At 52.1% G+C, this 18,678-nt stretch overlaps 1 protein-coding gene across 3 annotated transcripts in view; it reads left to right on the top strand.

Annotated features, from left to right (window-relative positions):
* NID2 (nidogen 2) overlaps positions 1 to 18,678 on the top strand; it is a 72,959-nt gene that overhangs the window by 40,752 nt on the left and 13,529 nt on the right. For 2 of the 3 annotated variants that reach the window (XM_051822843.3, XM_089309711.1), the window contains 5 exons: positions 7,595 to 7,738; positions 8,814 to 8,942; positions 10,887 to 11,030; positions 17,404 to 17,523; positions 18,265 to 18,498. In XM_051822843.3, the coding sequence (XP_051678803.3) occupies positions 7,595 to 7,738; positions 8,814 to 8,942; positions 10,887 to 11,030; positions 17,404 to 17,523; positions 18,265 to 18,498 (771 nt within the window). The remainder of the gene's footprint in view (positions 1 to 7,594; positions 7,739 to 8,813; positions 8,943 to 10,886; positions 11,031 to 17,403; positions 17,524 to 18,264; positions 18,499 to 18,678) is intronic. The other variant, XM_051822844.3, reaches the window with a different exon arrangement.

An 18,678-nucleotide genomic window follows, 5' to 3' on the forward strand; every position in this document is an offset into this window, starting at 1 on the left:
AGAGGCAGCAGAAAGATGAGTGACTGTTGGAGCTTCAGGAGGAAGGAGGGAGGGGTGAACAGCTACAGCACACCTGTCCTGTGCACCGCTGTTGCGTGGGGACAACCGTGATGCATTTAGCAGCCTCCAGGACTGGACCACACAGGGTGAACCCTGGTGCAGACCACGGGTGTTGGTTAATATCATATCCGTGTGGCTCCATCACTTGTGAAAAATGTGCTACGCTGGTACAGGTGTTAGTGACAGGTGAGACTGAAGGAGTGGAGCAGGCCTGTGACAACTCTGCTTTCCATTCACTTCTGCATGCATAGAAATCTGTTAGGGAAAATAGATATAATATAGTCTAGGCAAGCTAAAGGATGAGACCGTGAAGTCACGGAACTCGGTAGGTGGGAAATGACCTTGTCCAATCAAGGGGACAGTTTAATGTGGAAAATGAGTAAGTCTTGTTTTCTCCTGGGATCCCAGAGACCTGTAGGGGACGTGCATTGCCCTGGGGAAGTCTCTGGGTTCATCTCTGAGGTGCTTATGCAATCAGGAGGGATTCTGTGTGCGCACACTTCAGCTGGGACTCCTAGACCCTCTGCGGCTCAGCATGGAGATGTCACTTCAGCCGTGTGAAGCTGGGGAGTCTGGGCTTCCGTCTAGGGTGCCCTGGAAGTGAGGAGCCTGAGTTTGGTTGGTTGGCTGGTTTGGCTTTAGGACACGTGGTTAGGGGTGTAGGCTCTGGGTGTCCAGAGCTGAGACTGGGAGGAAGTGAGTCCATACAAGACAGCACCAGAAAGGGAAGCCGTCAGTGCAGGCTTCTCAGGGAGACTTAACCACAACCCCTGGGGAAGCACGCTTCACCGTTGAGTGTTCAGGCCAGCCCTTGGAGGGGTGCAAGACGGCCGATCTGCACAAGCAGCCGCCAGAGGATGAGCTCCCCACCCAGAGAGCCATCTCGGGAAGCAGTGTGTGCTTGCCCTGGAGGGACTCCAAAGGGGACTATCGAAGATCAGACAAAGCCACAGAGCCAGCACGCCAGTGAGCACCACGCTCCTAATCCAAGTCTTCAGAATTGTCTATGATTTTATCCCACCACGTCAAATAACAATAGTAATTAATAGTAAACAGCAAAGGGTGGTTTCCTGGGTGTTGAGGGCTGTCCTACCTCCCATCCATGAATTAACTTATTCCCACAACCTTGACTGTATTAGGGAATTACTATTCCATTTTACAGAGGATAGGCGAGGTACAGGGGTGAAGGGGTTTGTCTGGTCTCAGCTGGGAAGTGATGAGCTGAAGCCAGAGCACCAGTTTCAGGGTGCATGTTCCAGCCCCCCACTGCCCTGCCGCTCCACATGGGCTTGGCATCGTTTATTTTATTTTATTTTATTTTTTTAAGCTTTAGAGTTACACAGAGAAGGAGAGGCAGAGAAAGAGAGAGGTCTTCCATCCGCTGGGTCACTCTCCAATTGGCCGCAATGGCCGGAGCTGTTCGGTGTCATTTAGATCAAATTTTAGAAAGAGGCAGTGCCTATCTTTAAAGGCTGCATTTCGTGCACAGTGAGAGGGTTCCTCTGCCTGACTAGAAGTTAATGGGGTGGGCAAGTGAGACGAGCAGGGAGGTGGCCTGGCAGTTAGGGTGCTGCTCGAGACACCAGCTTCTCCCATGGCAGTGCCTGGATTCGAGTCTGGGCTGCACCTCCCATTCCAGCTTCCTTCCAGTGTGCACCCTCAAAGCCAGCCTGTGATGGCTCAGGTACTTGGGTTCCCAGCCACCCACGTCAAAGATCCTCACTGAGTTCCTGGTCCTGGCTTTGGCCCGGCCCAGCCCTTGTGAGCATTTGGGGAGTGAACCAGTGGATGGGAGATGCCTGTGCGGGTCTCAGATATCTAAAAAGTAAAACAGCAAGAAGAAAACCAGCCAAACCAAAGCCTCTTTTCTTTCCCTTCTCGGCATCTTAAGAACCTTCTTTCCCCTTTTCCGGAGGGCGCTGTTGTCTGCTTGGACCGTGGGGACGACCACACGGCCGCTGCACCTGACGTGGGCTCGGGGTGCAGGAGGAGGGCGGCTTCCCCACTGAGTCATCGCAGCTTGCAGCCCCAGGTTGTCCTTGGTGGAGCTTCCCGTGGGGGTGGCAGGTGCCTGTGGGGTCACAGGAGCGCTTCCTGTCCTTTCGCTTTGGGGGTCTTCAGATGGTCGGGAGCAGGCTTGGGCCGGGGCCGTGCAGGGAAGCTGAACAGATTGTTCCTTTAAGGAAAACAACCGCTCCCCTCTCGCTGAAATGAGTAAATGAGTTGCAGATCCTCTGTGGGCTGGGCAGCTCCAGCAGGTCAGGGTGAAACAGGCCGTGTCTGGAGGCGCACGCTGCCCTCCTCTGCTACTGTAATGGAGGAAGAGCTGGCAGGCCATGAATTACGAGGAGGGAAATGGTTTCAGAAGTGTCATTTTAAAGGGTTTTGTGCCGCTGCCTGCAGTGCTGGCATCCCATGTGGGCATTGGTTCAGGTCCTGGCTGCTCCACTTCTGATCCAGCTGTCTGCTAATGCACCTAGGAAAGCAGTGGAGGGTGGCCTAAGTGCTTGAGCCCCTGCACCCACATGGAAGACCTGGATGGAGCTCCTGACTTCTGCCAGTCCGGGCTGTTGCAGCCATCTGGGGAGTGAACCATCAGATGGAAGATCTGTCTCTCCCCCTCCCCTATGACTTTTTTTTTTTTAATTTATTTATTTGACATGTAGAGTTATAGACAGAGAAAGAGAGACAGAGAAAGGTCTTCTCTCTGTTGGTTCACTCCCCTAATGGCCGCTACGGCCGGCGCTGTGCCGATCCAAAGCCAGGAGCCAGATGCTTCCTCCTGGTCTCCCATGCGGGTGCAGGGCCCAAGCACTTGGGCCATCCTCCACTGCCTTCCCGGGCCACAGCAGAGAGCTGGATTGGAAGAGGAGCAATGGGGACTAGAACCCCGTGCCCATATGGGATGCAGGTGCTGCAGGCAGAGGATTAACCAAGTGAGCCACGGCGCCGGCTCCCCTATGACTTTCAAATAAATTTAAAATATTTTTTTTAAAAAGGGAATTTTGGGGAGCTGGGTTCTGGGAGCAGGGCTCTGCGCTCTGAAGGGCTCCTGGCTCGGTGACCAGCTCTGCTGTCGCTGTCCGGAGAGGCTTCATTTTTGAACAAGGGGCCCTGCAGTCTCATTTTGCAATGGTCTCTGTGTGTGATGGATCCTGTCCGTGACATGCATTTTAAATCCGGAGCCTCTGGTTCTCCATGGTTGCTCCGCAGTTGGGCCAGGGCGGTATCTCCTGGCTGAGTTTGCCGGTCCCCTTGGATTATGGTGATTTCTCCTCTGAGCGCCTGGCAGGGTAGCAACCCCTGCCTTCCACGTGAACTCATTGATCTTCCACAGAATGCGCTGCCGTGAATGCTCGAAGCTGGGATGCCCCGGAGAAGGTGGCTGAGCACTTGGGGTTATAAGTTAGAGCATCCTCAAGGTCATGTCTGCCTTGGGCAGGCTATGCTGAGCACCGTGTACAGAGTCTGCTCTGGGAGGAACAGAGTTGGTGTGGGACACTGGGCCATCTGCGAGGACATGAGCCTATAGATCTGGGTAGCACCCTGTGCTGGCAGTGACCCAGGAGCTGGACCCATATCCTCAAGTCAGCTCAGCAGCCACAGCTCCATGGCTGCTTCTTTCCCGTCTGCAAGGAGACCCAGAGGGATGACGACTCCCAGGGCTGTCAGCAGGACCTGGGGAGCCAGGTGTGTGTGTGTGTGTGTGTGTGTGTGTGTGTGTCTCCACATGTGCTCTCAAATATAAGGGAGAACATGCAGTATTTGTCTTTGCATGTCTGACTTATTTCACTCAACATGATGTCCTCCGGTTCCATCCATTTTGCTGCAAATGGTAGAGTTCCTATTTGGGGACGAATAGTATTCCATTGTGTATAGATACTGCATTTTCTTTATCCATTCATCTGGTAATGGACACCTTCTTTGATTCCATATTTGGGATGTTGAGAACAGTGCTGCTGTGAGTATGGTATTGATGTAATGAGTTCATGTCTTTTGGGTGTATTCCCAGTAGTGGGATTGCTGGATCATTTGACAGTTACATTTCTAGCTTATTAGAAAGTCTCCATACTGTTTCTCACAGTGGCTGCACTAATTCGTATTCCCACCAACAGCATGTCAGAGTTCCCTGTTTCTCTTTCTGCACATCTCCATATCCTCGCCTGCAGTGCTGCTTTCTGTCTTTCGGATAATAGCCATTCTGCCAGGGTGCGGTGAATCTCCTTGTGGCTTTGCCTTGCATTTCCCTGATGGCTGGTGATCCCGAGCATTTTGTCATGTGTTTGTTGGGCATCGGTGTCTCATCTTTTGAGGACTGTCCATTCAGGTCCTTTGCCCATTTCTTAACTGAATTGGCTGGTTTTGTTGTTGAGTTGCTGATAGGGCCTGGATATTAACCCTTTGTGGGAAAGGAAGCCCGCACGTGTTCTCTCCTCTGCTGTCAGATGTCTCTTCACTCTGCTGATTGTTTCCTTTGCTGTGCGGAGCTGCTAAGTCTGATGGGATCCCAAGGAAAGCAGACATTTCTGAAATCGGAATTTTGCCACATGGTTATTGAATCTTGACTTCTAGAAGTAGTTATTATTTTGGGCAAACATGTATTCTTCAATTAGATGAAGAATTAAAATACTTTTTGGAATGACATAAAATAGTCTTCTGTAATACAAATTTTGAGAAAGAATTTATGTTCCTAAATTTCTACAGTTTGTAATATTTCTAGTGTAAAAACAGAATCAAAGATATAGAAAAAAAATCTCCTAAAAGTTATCTGATACCAAAATGAAAAAGTATCCAGAAAAAAAAAAAAAACCCACAAGCCTATAATCTTTGTATTGTCCCATTATAGAAGGGGAGGAGAAAGCAATCAGGGAGAAGCCATGATTAATTTAACAGTTTGGAGCTACAGAAGTGGTATTTAGGCATGAATAATACAGACGGCCTGTTGGTGTGGTTTACAATTCACAGTAAGAAACACGGATCCGAATAAGCCTTCACTGATTCCTTCTGTTATAACAAAGCTTTGCCTCGTGTTAGGTGTTTTCCAGATCAGTCATCTCTACAGTCCTTACTTCCCAACCCTTTGAAATAGACCAAGTAAAAGTTTAAAAAAATTCATTGGAATCAGGTTTTTATAAAATGGTTTGTTTTTCCTGACCAACTTTCTATGACAGGATAAAAAATTGACCCCTGGTCAATTTTAAGAGTGACTAGTGTATAAAAGTAAGTTCGGAGACAGAAAACTAATTTCCCAAGAGCATGCTTTACCTTGCTATCAGAATAAGTCTTCCTCGGCTGATGGAAGCCAGGGATCAACAATACCAGATTTGCTGGAAAATCCTTGGGGCAACAATATATTTTTAAAAATGGGTGAATTCCTCTCATCTTAAACTCTGGTGGAAGGTTGGCTAGCTGTATATTAAGTGATGTTTACTGTATAATTTTTAAAAGGTTTTTGTTAACTACTTTTTTAAAAAAAAGATTTGTTTACTTATCTGGAAGTCACAGAGAGAGAAAGAGACTTCCATCCAGTGGTTCACTCCCCAGATGGACCAGGGTGAAGCAGGGAGCAGGAACTTCGTCTGGGTCTCCAGTGTGGGTGGCAGGGGCCCAAGCCTGTGGGAGGTCTTTTTGCAGGACTTCAGCAGGGAGAAGGTTCAAGAGGGAAGCAGCCGGGGCGTGAACGGGCGCCCATGTGGGATGCCGGCCCTGCAGGTGGTGACTTTACTCCCTAGTTAACTATTTCTGCTACCATCTGTCTCACCCTATGAAACATTGGGCAGAGACTCAGTCCCGTAGCTGGTGATATCCAGTATATTAGAAAAGTCTGGGAATAAATTGTCTTCGTAAACTGTCTATCCTGACGCCCAACTGAAAGTCCAGTCAGTGGCTGACGTAACCTGATCGGCTGATGGTGCGCTGCCCATCTTCTGTCGGCTCCCTCGGGTTCAGACTGAGTCTGGTGACTCAAAAATGGCAGGTGGAAACCACTTACCAAGAAGGCTCCATTGCCCACCTCCACCTGGAAATCATTCCAGGAACCTCTGAGGGGTTTGAGAGCTAACGGAACGGAAGGCAAAGAACCGATGTATAGGTATATGCTATTAGGAGTCTTCGCAGCAGCTCAGATCATTGGAACAGCTTTGAACTGAAGCTGTGAAGTTCGTTCCTTCCTTCAGTTCACCGCTCCTTTGGATTTCCTCTGGCAACATCCTGTGTCATTCATTACTGTCATTTACCTTTCGCATAAACCCTACTATGTGGATCCCTTTTCTAAAACCCTTATTCCTCTCCAACCCCGGGGTTTTCCCACTTCATTCTTGGCCTGCCCTTGATGGCATTCCTAATCTTCTCTGGGGTCACCTGCTGAGTCCATCCTTAGCCTCCCCCTGGGTACACTAGACCCCCGGCTTCTGTCCATTACTAAGACTCACCCCTGTGATGATGGACAAGGAGGACGGCTGGGCTTGGAGCTCAGGCCCCTGAGGTCACATCTCAGTCCTGGCACTCCCTGCACAGTTAAATCACTTTCACCTCTGAGGCTCATGTGCTCCATCTGTGCACTGCTAGACGAGAATGCTAAAGGCAGCTTGAAGTGCGAGGTGGTGTTTTGATAAGTCTCTAAGATTCTCTCAAATCCTGAATTCTGCGTACTTTTGATTCTGTCTCTAGAAAAATGGGAATACTTAGCTGGAAGAAATGGGGGGAAATAGCAGAACAAAACAGGAAAAGCAAAAAAGAATGTAAAAAAAAAATCAGGAAGATACCTGGGAATTTCATGAGATGTTGCTGAATGTGGAAGTAGAAGTTTGGGTTCTTGTTGTACCACTCCTGACTGTGCAAGCCTGGGCAATCTTCTCCACACCTCTGACGTATCCCTTCCTTGTGAAAGCTCCCTGTAATGGGACCAGCTGCTCACCACACAGACACCCTGAGAGTTACAGGAGCTGATGCAGCAAGAGCACATTTGAGATAAAAGGATGTGTTGGCCATTTAGTCCCTGGACACAAACCTATTGGAAGCAGGAAAAAGTACTAGTTGTCTGTAGGGTGGAAGAGCAGAAGCCATTTGTAATTCAATACTGAGGTGCAGGAGTGGGTGTTTGGCACAGTAGTTAAGGTGCCTCTTGGGATGCCCGCGTCCTGTATCCGAGTAGCTGGGTTCAGTTCCAGGAGGCAGCAGGTGATGGCTCAGGTACACTGGTCTTGGCCACACACGTAGGAGATCTGGCTGAGTTGCTGGCTTCAGCCTGGCTGTTGTGGGTATTTGAGGGGTGAACTAGCAGATGGGAGATCTCTGTCTGCCTCTCTCTTTCAAGTAAATAAATAAACAATGCAAAACCGAGATGGAGATAATTCAGCCTACTTTTGAATATTAATAATTTAAGAGAGTCCTGGGGTGTGCCACAAAACACAGATGGGCACCGACTCGGTTCAAAGGGTCCCTCTTCCCCAACACACACACACTGCTTTTCTGCGATTCTCGTTACTACAGCCGGATTGTGCTTTTGGGTTTTTGTTTCCTTTTCCTCACACAGGGGACTCAGACCCTGCTCCCGTGAATCCTTGCTATGATGGAAGCCACACGTGTGACATGACAGCACGGTGCCATCCAGGGCCAGGGACGCACTACACCTGTGAGTGTACGCCTGGGTACCAGGGAGACGGACGGAGTTGTGTGGGTAAGAGCCATGTTCCGTTTCTTGCCTGTTGCCCTTGTGTTCACTTGGCCATGGCCGCGTTGTATCTGTTGTCCTGGTAACTCTACCAATCCGCAATGTTAGCAGCTGCAGTCTAAATACAGTTATGGAAAATTAAAAGCGTAGTCTGATTAGGTTTGAGAGGATGGTGTGGAACCGCAGATATGGGGCTGGAACTGCGAAAACATTTATTGCAATTCTTGGATGTTTTAAGTTTTATTGTTTTGAGTCACTATATCCAAAAAGCAAGGGTGGGAATGTGGGGAGCAACTGGGAGCAACTCGGACTAGACTAAGTTACTGGAATTAAGACTTATTCTATGCATCTGCTTTCCCACAATATGGTGCTGGGAGAGGAGCAAACAGCTTCTACACAGCTGCCTCCAGTTCAACCAATAAACTGTAGGACCTGCTCCTGATTGGAGGAGAGCAGCGTACTCGGCATGTGGGTAGCAGAGTTGGGATTGGCGGAAGAGGACTATAAAGGAGGAGAGAGACAACATGCACCAGGAACATCTGAGGGAACACCTGTGCAGCCCCCGAGAGAGCCGGCCGGCGGTGTGCCGCTCCCCCGCGGAAGTGGGGAAAGTGGCAGGGGGAACCACCCTTCCACGGAGGTGGAAGGGACGGTAGCCAACCCGGGAAGAACCAGCAGCAAACCCGGGAAGGGCCGAGCAGACAAAAGAACAGCGCAGGGTCCTGTGTCGTTCCTCCACGAAGAGGGGGAGCGACATGGGAATATCTTTATGTATAAATTGTTAGCATGTTTTTCTTGTGAATACCTCTTATTTCTAAAATGTTTAAAGAATCCTTAAAACATTCATTCAAAACCAATCTCCCCGAGGCCCATCCTTGAGTGACTTGGAATACATTTGTGTTATTTCTGATGATTGGCAGTGTGCATTTGTGTGGGTGCTAAAAATCTTGCGTTTCGACTCCTGCGGTCCACCAAGCATCTGGCCCACTGAAGCACGGTGGGGGTGACGTAACCGAGTCTTCATACCTTCCGCCTCGGGGCCTTGAAGAAACAGCACTTTTCTGTTCTCAATTCTTTCCAGATGTAAATGAGTGTGCAACTGGCTTCCATCGCTGTGGCCCCAACTCTATGTGCGTCAACTTGCCCGGGAGCTACAGGTGTGAGTGCAGGAGTGGTTACACCTTTGCTGATGACCAGCACACGTGCATCTGTGAGTACCAAACTCAGTGCTCTCTCCGGACAAAATGGTGCTGAATTGTGCTCTGCAGTTCATCGGTGTTTTCAATTCTGCTGGCCAGAAGCTCTCCTACTTCTCTGTTTTGTTTTTAATATTTATTTATTTATTTGAAAGTCACAGTTACACAGAGAAGGAGAGGCAGGGAGACAGAGGTCTTCTATCCACTGGTTCACTCCCCAGTTGGCTGCAACAGCTGGAGCTGCACTGATCTGAAGCCAGGAGCCAGGAGCTTCTTCTGGGTCTCCCATGCAGGTGCAGGGACCCAAGGACTTGGGCCATCTTCTACTGCTTTCCCAGGCCATACCAGAGATCTGGATCAAAACGAGCAGCCAGGACTTGAACTGGTGCCCATATGGGGTGCTGGCCCCAGTTTTTTGTTTTTTGTTTTTTTTTTATTATTATTAAATTAAATTTGGGAGGCAGAAAGATGGTGAAAGATCACCCATCCACTAGTTCATACCCCAAATGCCTGCCACAGCTGGAGCTGGGCCAGGACAAAGCCTGAGGACCTAGGTCTCCATCCGGGTCTCCCATGGGGGTGTCAGAGACCCAAATACTGAGTCATGATTGCTGATGTGGAATGTGTGTGTGTGTGCATGCGTGTGTGTGTGTGTGTGTGTGTGTAAATTGCTTGGAGCATTGTAAGCTTCAATCAAAGATGGCTTGGAACTGATTTTCATGCCTATTTTTAAAAATTTAGGGCTGGGCCGGTGCCGTGGCTCAATAGGCTAATCCTCCACTTAGCGGCGCCAGCACACCGGGTTCTAGTCCCGGTCGGGGCGTGGATTCTATCTCGGTTGCCCCTCTTCCAGTCTAGTTCTCTGCTGTGGCCAGGGAGTGCAGTGGAGGATGGCCCAAGTGCTTGGGCCCTGCACCCCATGGGAGACCAGGAGAAGCACCTGGCTCCTGCCTTCGGATCAGCGTGGTGCGCTGGCCATAGCGCGCCAGCCGCGGCGGCCATTGGAGGGTGAACCAACGGCAAAGGAAGACCTTTCTCTCTGTCTGTCTCTCTCACTGTCCACTCTGCCTGTCAAAAAAAAAAAATTTAGGGCCGGTGCCGTGGTGTAGTGGGTAAAGCCACTGCATGCAGTGCCAGCACCCCATATGGATGCCAGTTGAGTCCCGGCTGCCCCACTCCCAATCCAGCTCTCTGCTATGACCTGGGAAAGCAGCATATGGCCCAAGTGCTTGGGCTCCTGCACCTGCACCCAGTGGGAGACCTGGAAGAAGCTCCAGGCTTTGGATTGGTTCAGTTCCTGCCATTGTGGCCATTTGGGGAGTGAACCAGCACATGGAAGACTTCTCTCTTTCTCTCCCTCTCTCTCTCTCCCCTCCCTCCCTCCCTCCCTCACCTCTGCCTCTGCGTCACTCTGCCTTTCAAATAAATAAATCTTTTAAGAAATCAATGACAGAGAGAGATATCTTCCATCTACTGATTCACTGACCAAATTGCCTCAATGACTGGGGCTGGGGCAGGCTGAAGCCAGGAGCCTGGACCTCCATCTGGTTCGCCCACACGGGTGGCAGAGCTCCAAGTACTTAGTCACCTTCCACTGCTTTCTTGGGTTTACTAGCAGAGAGCTGGATCAGAAGTGGAGCAACCAGGACTTGAACCGGCACCCATATGGGATGCTGGCATCCCAGGCCATGGCTTAATCCACTGTGCTACAATGTTGGCCCCCTCATGCCTAATGATTTAGCCACAAAATCAGTCATATAAGCACTTCTCAAACTTTAACATGCGTATGGACCAGCTAGGAAGTTTGTTAAAATTCAGATTCTGATGCCCCTGGGTAGGGCCTAGGGTACAGCCCCAGGTGCACCAGTGCTGTTGGCCTGTGGTGGTGCCGTGAGGAGCAAGGCTCACCCCTTGCCAGGCCTGACCGCATGGACACCTTTGCCTTCTTCTATTTTCAGTGATGGCCCCTCCTCCCAACCCCTGTGAGAATGGCACCCACACCTGTGCACCTGCTGAGCAGGCCCGGTGCATCCCCCACGGAGACGGCACCTTCAGCTGCGCCTGCCTGCCCGGGTATGCCGGCGATGGGCACCAGTGTTCCGGTGAGTACCTGCAGGTCGGCTCAGCGTCTCGAGCATCCCCTGGGACGCACAGCCCCGTGACTCTCTCCCACCCTTTGACTCAAAGAGCCTGCAGTTGGTAAGGATGACAGAGAGAGAGGTGTCCTTTGGGTAGAAGTTGGGCCTAGAGTGACTTGGCCCTGGACTGCACTGGGGAGCTTATCTGGTCGTTGTTGGAGAAGGCTTCCTTGGGATGTTGGGAGTGGCCGCCGGGGAAGCGGGCACAGCCACGGCGCTCCTGTTGAGAATCCCCCACCCTGCAGCCGCTGTGGCCTATGGCTCAGTTCCAGATTGGCAGTTGTGCTGTTCTTCCGGTTAAGCATCCTCTAAACTCACATCCAGTTCTTTCCCAAGAACTCTCCAGAAATAACTCTCCAGGATATTAATGCGCACCCAATTTGCAAGACTTTTCTCCCAGAACTCAATCTTTAAGACTTCACACAATATTTTATAAAAGTGTTAAACCAGAATGCATAGCTAACCATTCAGGTTTATTTATTTATTTACTTGAAAGTCATAGTTACACAGAGAGAGAGAGAGACGTCTTCCATCCACGGGTTCACTCCCCAGTTGGGCACAATGGCTAGAGCCATGCTGATCCAAAGGCAGGAGCCAGGAGCTTCCTTGGAGTCTCCCACACAAGTGCAGGGACCCAATACTGCCTTCCCAGGCCATAACAGAGAGCTGGATGGGAAGTGGAGCAGCCGGAACTTGAACCAGCGTCCACATGGGATGCCGGCACTGCAGGTGGCCGCCCCACCCGCTACGCCACAGTGCGGGTACCATTCAGGTTTACCGCAGTCGGAAGTAATGTGGGAGGTTGTTAAAGACTTAGGGAAACCTCTGGCTATAGATGTTGATGCAGCTAGCTTACTGTGTACTGCAGAGGTTGTTCAGGAAATCTAACAAAACCACGGAAGGTACCCTGACCCTACCTGGTGATACGCGATCAGACTGAAGCTCAGCTTCATGTGGGTAACACACACGCAGGCTCGCAGTTCAGATAGGAGGAAGCTCTGGGGCTGAGAGAATGGTGAGAAGAACCTGGGGCGTGGAGAAGGGCCCGAGGGCACGTGCAGGGGTGTAAACCTAGAAGACAGGCGTGGCCCTGCTCCCTGAATCGCTACTGCACTCAGCTTCTAGCCGTCTTGAACTCCCGGGTGCTTCCCAGGGTGCAACCAGCGCAGGTGCCCCACCGCCTCAGCAGGTGTGTGCTTCAGTCCTGCTCCCGTGCGCCGCCCCCCCCCCCATGGTCTCCATGGGATCGGGTGACTGGACCAGCAGGCTCAGGCCATCGTCATCGTTATGGACAGCATGATGTGAGGGGTAGCCCAGCCCTCTGCCCCCCTCCAGATGTGGCAGGCTGTTAGGCATTGTTTGAGCCATGTTCTTTCATTACTGTTTCCGGTGTCCAGAAGCTCTGTTGTATGGAAGTCTTGTCCTGGGTTCCTGGTGAGTGGAGGCGAGTCGGTGCCAGGCCGCTTGGGTTCAACAGCAAATAGAAGGGGGCAGGCATCTGGCCTGGTGGGTAAGACTCTTGGTCTCACATTGGAGTACCTGGGTTTGAGTCCTGGCCCCAGCTCCTCAGCTTCCTGTTAACTCATCCCCAGGGAGGTAGCATCAGGAGGTAGGTAGGTCCCTACCACCTGTGTGGGAGACCTGGTTTGAGTTCCTGACTCCTGGCTTTGGCCTGACCCGACCCTGGCTCTTGTGAGCATTTGGGGAGTGAACCAGCCAATAGAACTCTCTTCCTGTCTGTCTTTCAAATACATTTCGTTAAAGCAATTTATTTGAATAAAAGAAGCGGATGATAAGGGGCGTGGAGTCCCGTGGTTGGACTGTTAACACAGAATTCCGGCCAGTTTTCAGGATCCAGACTGTGAGAAGGATGTTGCAACAGTAAAGCATGAACTCAAATGGAGGGTTTTCATCCCAATTTTTAAAAAGATTTATTTATTTGAAAGGCTGAGTTACAGAGAGAGCTAGAGACAGAGAGAAGGAGATCTTCCCTTCACTGGTTCACTCCTCAAATGTCTGCAACGGCTGGAGCTGGGCTGATCTGAAGCTAGGAGATTTCTTCCTGGTCTCCCAGGTGGGCACCGGGATCAATGCACTTGGGCCATCCTCCACTGCTTTTCCAGGCCATCAGCAGGGAGCTGGATCAGAAGTGGAGCAGCCGGGGCTCGAACCCAGCACCCATAGGGGATGCCAGTGCCCCAGGTGTAGGCTTAACCCAGTGCACCACCATGCCGGCCCTTCCACGAACTTTTTGAAGACCCCAAGGCTGCATGGGTGGCAGATGATAGTGTGGAGAGCTGTGCTGGGCCTGCACCACCTCCCTTTACCTGGGTGATAAAGGGGCTCTTTGGACACTGAGCACTGTTCCCGAGACCTCCGGCTTCTCTCTGTCTCCAAAGGAATTGGTGCTCCCTGTTCATCCCCAGGCGCCGGCTCCCGCAGACCCCACCGTGGGCACTCCCCAGGAGACGGGGCTGTCATCTGCTGTGGACGGAGGCCCTGCGAGAAGGGAGCCTCGGCCTTCTCTGGCTTTCTGGAGACGCGGATTCCTCCCTTGTGCCGCCTCCCATGTCTTGTGGGGTTTCTCCTGCGCCTTGGTCATTGGTGACTGTCGCTGTCCACCTGTGACTTGAAAATCGCAGATGATGGGCCGGCGCCGCAGCACACTAGGCTAATCCTCCGCCTTGTGGCGCCGGCACACCGGGTTCCAGTCCCGGTCGGGGCGCCGGAATCTGTCCCGGTTGCCCCTCTTCCAGGCCAGCTCTCTGCTGTGGCCAGGGAGTGCAGTGGAGGATGGCCCAAGTGCTAGGGCCCTGCACCCCATGGGAGACCAGGAGAAGCACCTGGCTCTTGCCATCGGATCAGCGCAGTGCGCTGGCCGCAGCACACCGGCCGCGGCAGCCATTGGAGGGTGAACCAAAGGAAGACCTTTCTCTCTGTCTCTCTCTCTCACTGTCCACTCTGCCTGTCAAAAAAAGAAAAAAAAAAAGAAAAGAAAATCGCAGATGATGGCACAACAATGGGAAAAGGAAGTCTGACTTCTCAGATGTGTCCAAAATTCCCAGGTCACAGGCTGCAGCGAGTGAGATGGTAGCTTTGGGGAATCCCCTCCGTGTGACTTCACAGATAACCTCAAGAGACTGCCCATGGGGTCCAGAAAGAGCTCCGGTGTCAGGAATTCCTGCCTCCTGTCATCGCGTGGGGCTCCTGTTGGCGCTGCTATTCTCAGCCCGTGTATTGTCGGTAGCTGGAGCTTCCTGCCCTGGGCTGCGTGTTCACGTTTGCAGCCTTGGCTCGCAGCCAGCATTACAACCTCCTGTAGTCCTGTGGCACTGGATGGCTGCCTGCTTTGTCCAGCTGGCTGTCTGACCTCAAGGGCAAATTTTTTTTTTTTTTTTTTTTGAGTACCTGAGAGGCTAGCCACGACTCTTGGCTTTTGGTCTCACAGGGGAACTTCGAGCCACCTTCCATCCTTTGTAGGTGCAGTGAAGGTCAGCAGGGAGCTGGCAGCTTACCCGGCACAACCTTTCTGGGTGCACTTGGACTTGGTTGCGTCAAACATCCTTTTTTTTTTTTTTTTTTTTTTTCTGACTCAGAAGACATGATGTATAGAGACCCTTCAAAAGGTCATGGAAAATGGAATTTAAGGTTAGCGTGGTTTTGGTGCAGTTTTTTAAAAATCCGCGTTTGTTTTCATCATGGGCATTTTCCATGAGCTTTTGGGAGACTGCGTTTGTTGACTCAACCCTGCAGAGGGATTTGCTAATTGTAGCCTGTAGCTAATTGAGATTCCTGCCTAACGAGCAGCACACGGATGTTTAATGCCTAGCTCGTCTGCCTGGTGGTTGGTAGTGAGAAGGGGGCTCGGTGAGGGTCTGGCATGAATGGTAGATGGGAAAATCCCCGAAGAGTTGGCCTGAGCCATGGGAGGCTTCATGCGGAGCCACCCCTGTTCTCAGCCCATTCACATCAAACTTGGGCTAGATCCCCAGGCTAATGTCTGCCGCAGGCTGCGCCATGTGGGTGCAGTTCATTCCTGTTTCCCAGGGTTCTCTCTGAGCATCCAACCCCCAGGTTTCCTCCATTCACCTTTTTTTTTTTTTTTTTTTTTTTGACAGGAGGCAGAGTGGACAGGGAGAGAAGAGACAAAGAGAAAGGTCTTCCTTTGCCGTTGGTTCACCCTCCAATGGCCGCCACGGCTGGCGCGCTGCAGCCGGCGCACCGCGCTGATCCGAAGGCAGGAGCCAGGTGCTTCTCCTGGTCTCCCATGGGGTGCAGGGCCCAAGTACTTGGGCCATCCTCCACTGCACTCCCTGGCCACAGCAGAGAGCTGGCCTAGAAGAGGGGCAACTGGGACAGAATCTGGCGCCCCGACCAGGACTAGAACCTGGTGTGCCAGCGCCGCAGGCAGAGGATTAGCCTAGTGAGCCGTGGCGCTGGCCCATTCACGGGTTTTAAGAATACTACTACTTTTTTGCTTTTCAAAGATTTACTTATTTATTTGAAAGGCAGAGTTAAATTTTTCCATCTGCTGGTTCCTTCTGCAGATGGAGAAAATGGCCAGACCTGGGCTGATCCGAAGCCAGCAGCTTCTTTCAGGTCTCCCACGTGATGCAGGGGCCCAAGCACTTGGCCATCCTCCACTGATTTTTCCCAGGTGCATTAGCAGGGAGCTGGATTGGAAGTGGAGCAGCCGGGACTTGAACCAGTGCCCATATGGGATGCTGGTGCTGCAGAAGGCAGCTTTATGCCACCGTGCCAGCCCCAGGAATAACTTCTGGTCACGCTCATGGATGTGGCTTCTGCTCTGTTTCATTTTCAGCCCAGCCTTGGTCAGACCTCCACCCTGTCTTTGTCTTCCTGTTGCTCTGGGACACTGCCTGTCAGGAACCGCTCTCATCTGTGTGTTAACTATAACCATTCACCTGTGAGGTTTTGGGCCCTGGGGTGCATGACCTGCTGTTGGCCTGTGTGCTGGGTTTAGTAAACCTAACGAAAGGACTATAATGTCGCTCCCCAATTTGCGGAGGAACGACACCAGACCCTGCGCTGTTCTTTTTGCCCGGCCCTTCCCTGGTTTGCTGCCGGCCCCCCCGCCTCTGCGGAGGGGCAGCACCCCCGCCACTCTCCCCGCTTCCAAGGAGGAGCAGCACACCGCCGGCCGGCTCGCTCAGGGGTTGCTCAGGGGTTGCTCAGATGTTCCTGGTGCATGTTGTCTCTCTCCTCCTTTATAGTCCTCTTCCACCAATCCCAACTCTGCTGCCCACACACCAAGCACGCTGCTCTCCTCCAATCAGGAGCAGGATCAGCTCCTGCAGCTTGTTAGTCGAACTGGTGAGGCAGCTGTGTAGAAGTTGTTTGCTGTCTCTCAGCGCCATATGGTGGGAGATCAGATGCATAGAATTAGTCTTAGTTCCAGTAATTTAGTCTCAGTTGCTCCCCACACTATAAGATAGCTTTTTTTTTTTTTTTAAAGCATCAGGGTTTTTCAGTTTGAGAAACGTGATGAAAAGATCCTCATTCCAGCGTGGAGAGGGAAGGGAGGGGCCTGGATTGTGCAGACAAGGAAGCCTCGCGACGTTCATGGGACAATGGAGTGGGAAGATGACTCCATCCTGGTGCAGAAGCCTTGGGATCTGCGCGTGGTTTTTTCATAAAACACATTTCCCATGCACTTTTTGAAATGTCGCACTGAGAGGCCTAACACACATAGATTTTCTTTTATGTCTTGCATCAAACCACTGATAACTCCCTCATTTTTTTTCCCCTCTTGTAAAAGGGGTAAGAAACTCTGGTTATGGGAGGGTTCTATGTAGCAGGACGTGCTTAGGCAGGACCGGGGGTGCTTCTGAGTTGACAAAGTGTCCGGAGCCGCATCGGGCTGCCTCGTGTCTGTCGGTGGGCACTAGGGAGCTGGCGCCAACAGCTACAGGAAGAAACTATTGTTTCATCTACTTGTCCTTATCGTGGTGTCGCTGGTAGGAGGTGAGTGTGAAGGTGACCGCTTCCTGGAATTCACTGGCCGCGAATGATGCTCTAGCAATATACGGCAGGATATGTTCAGTGTGCGACCCCACGGTTGATTTCCATGCTGACCGTTGATGGTCTCCTGCGTTAAATCACCTGTTCCCACATGTTTCCTCCTATTAAAATCACCTGTAGGTGTTGACATTTCACTGCTGATGCCCAGAGGTCTCCCGCAGTGGGCAGTTCCCTGATGATCTGTGTGTCCTGAGACCAGGAGGAAGCACGGGTTTGCGTGCTGTGAAGTCGTGCCCCTCCTCACCGGCTCCCTCCCTCTCTTCGCGCCCCCTTCCTCTGTCCCTGGCCTCTGCAGATGTGGACGAGTGCTCCGAGAACAGCTGTCACCCTGCAGCCACCTGCTATAACACCCCTGGTTCCTTCTCCTGCCACTGCCAACCTGGGTATCTTGGGGACGGATTCCAGTGCACACCTGGTGAGACTGGGGGGGCCGGAGGTGGCACATCCATGTCTAGGCTCCGTCTGTGGCCTTCCCCTGTGATGCTCTGCCCACTCTGGGCTCCTTTGCAGGTTTTCTGGGTTCTGGATTTTTCCTTGGTCCTTCTTGCCACCTCATTTCCTGGGAGCTCACTGGTTGCTAACCTTGGCCACTTGTGGACTCGTCCACCCTCCTGCCTGGTAGCGGCTCTGGTTAACTGCCCTAGCGAGTGACCTGCTTTGCCTTGATGAGGGCGATTTATGATTTACGTGAAGGATTGAAGCAAAACTTGCATTAAACAGGAGCTGCCTGCACTGGGAGCCAGGACTGAGCACAGCCTCGAGCTGGAGCTTCTCGCACATGAACTCTGGGTCTGGGAGGGGCAGCTGCAGCTCGACGTGTCGTCTCCAGGGTCTCCGGGGAAGTGGGGACAGGTGCCTCGGGTGCTTCTCATTTCACCGAGACACAGCAGGTGCCTAGGAGCCCCTGCCTCGGGCCTCGCAGGCTGAGCTGGGAGGATTGGGGAAAACCAGGTAGGTAGTGGCAGAGATAAAATGACCCGGGACTCCGCAGCCTGGCGCGCTGCAGTTTGTCTCATGTCAAGCTGTCTTCTGCTTAGGGGGAAAAAAATTAAAAAATAAAGTGTCTTGGCACAGGTGACCCGGAGGGCGGCAGGTGGCAGTGGATGGGTTGCAAGCCCGTGATTGCAGCCTCGTGTCTCCCTCTGCTCTACTGCAGACTCCAGCTCAGGGCTGAAAGCTTGCCAACAGCAGCAGCTCTACGCCCAGGCACAGCACGCGCGCCCCGGGACCCGGCTCCACATCCCCCAGTGTGACGAACAGGGCGACTTCCTGCCGCTGCAGTGTCACGGCAGCACTGGCTTCTGCTGGTGCGTGAACTCAGATGGTCACGAAGTGCCTGGCACCCGGACTCCGCCTGGCTCCACCCCACCACACTGCGGACCGCCTCCAGGTGAGCCGGGCAGGGCCAGCTCGGGCCCACAGCTCCAGAAATGAAGGCCCGTGCAGCTGGGGTGGGGGTGGATGAGCGCCCTGCTTAGGCTGTGCACACACTGGAGTGATGTGTGCACACCCATGCACACATCCGGGTATGGCGACTACAGACTTGCACATGTGGCACGTGGGATGTCCT

Source organism: Oryctolagus cuniculus, chromosome 12, assembly GCF_051225735.1.
Source record: "Oryctolagus cuniculus isolate XC-2025 breed Fujian yellow rabbit chromosome 12, ASM5122573v1, whole genome shotgun sequence".
NCBI lineage: Eukaryota > Metazoa > Chordata > Mammalia > Lagomorpha > Leporidae > Oryctolagus > Oryctolagus cuniculus.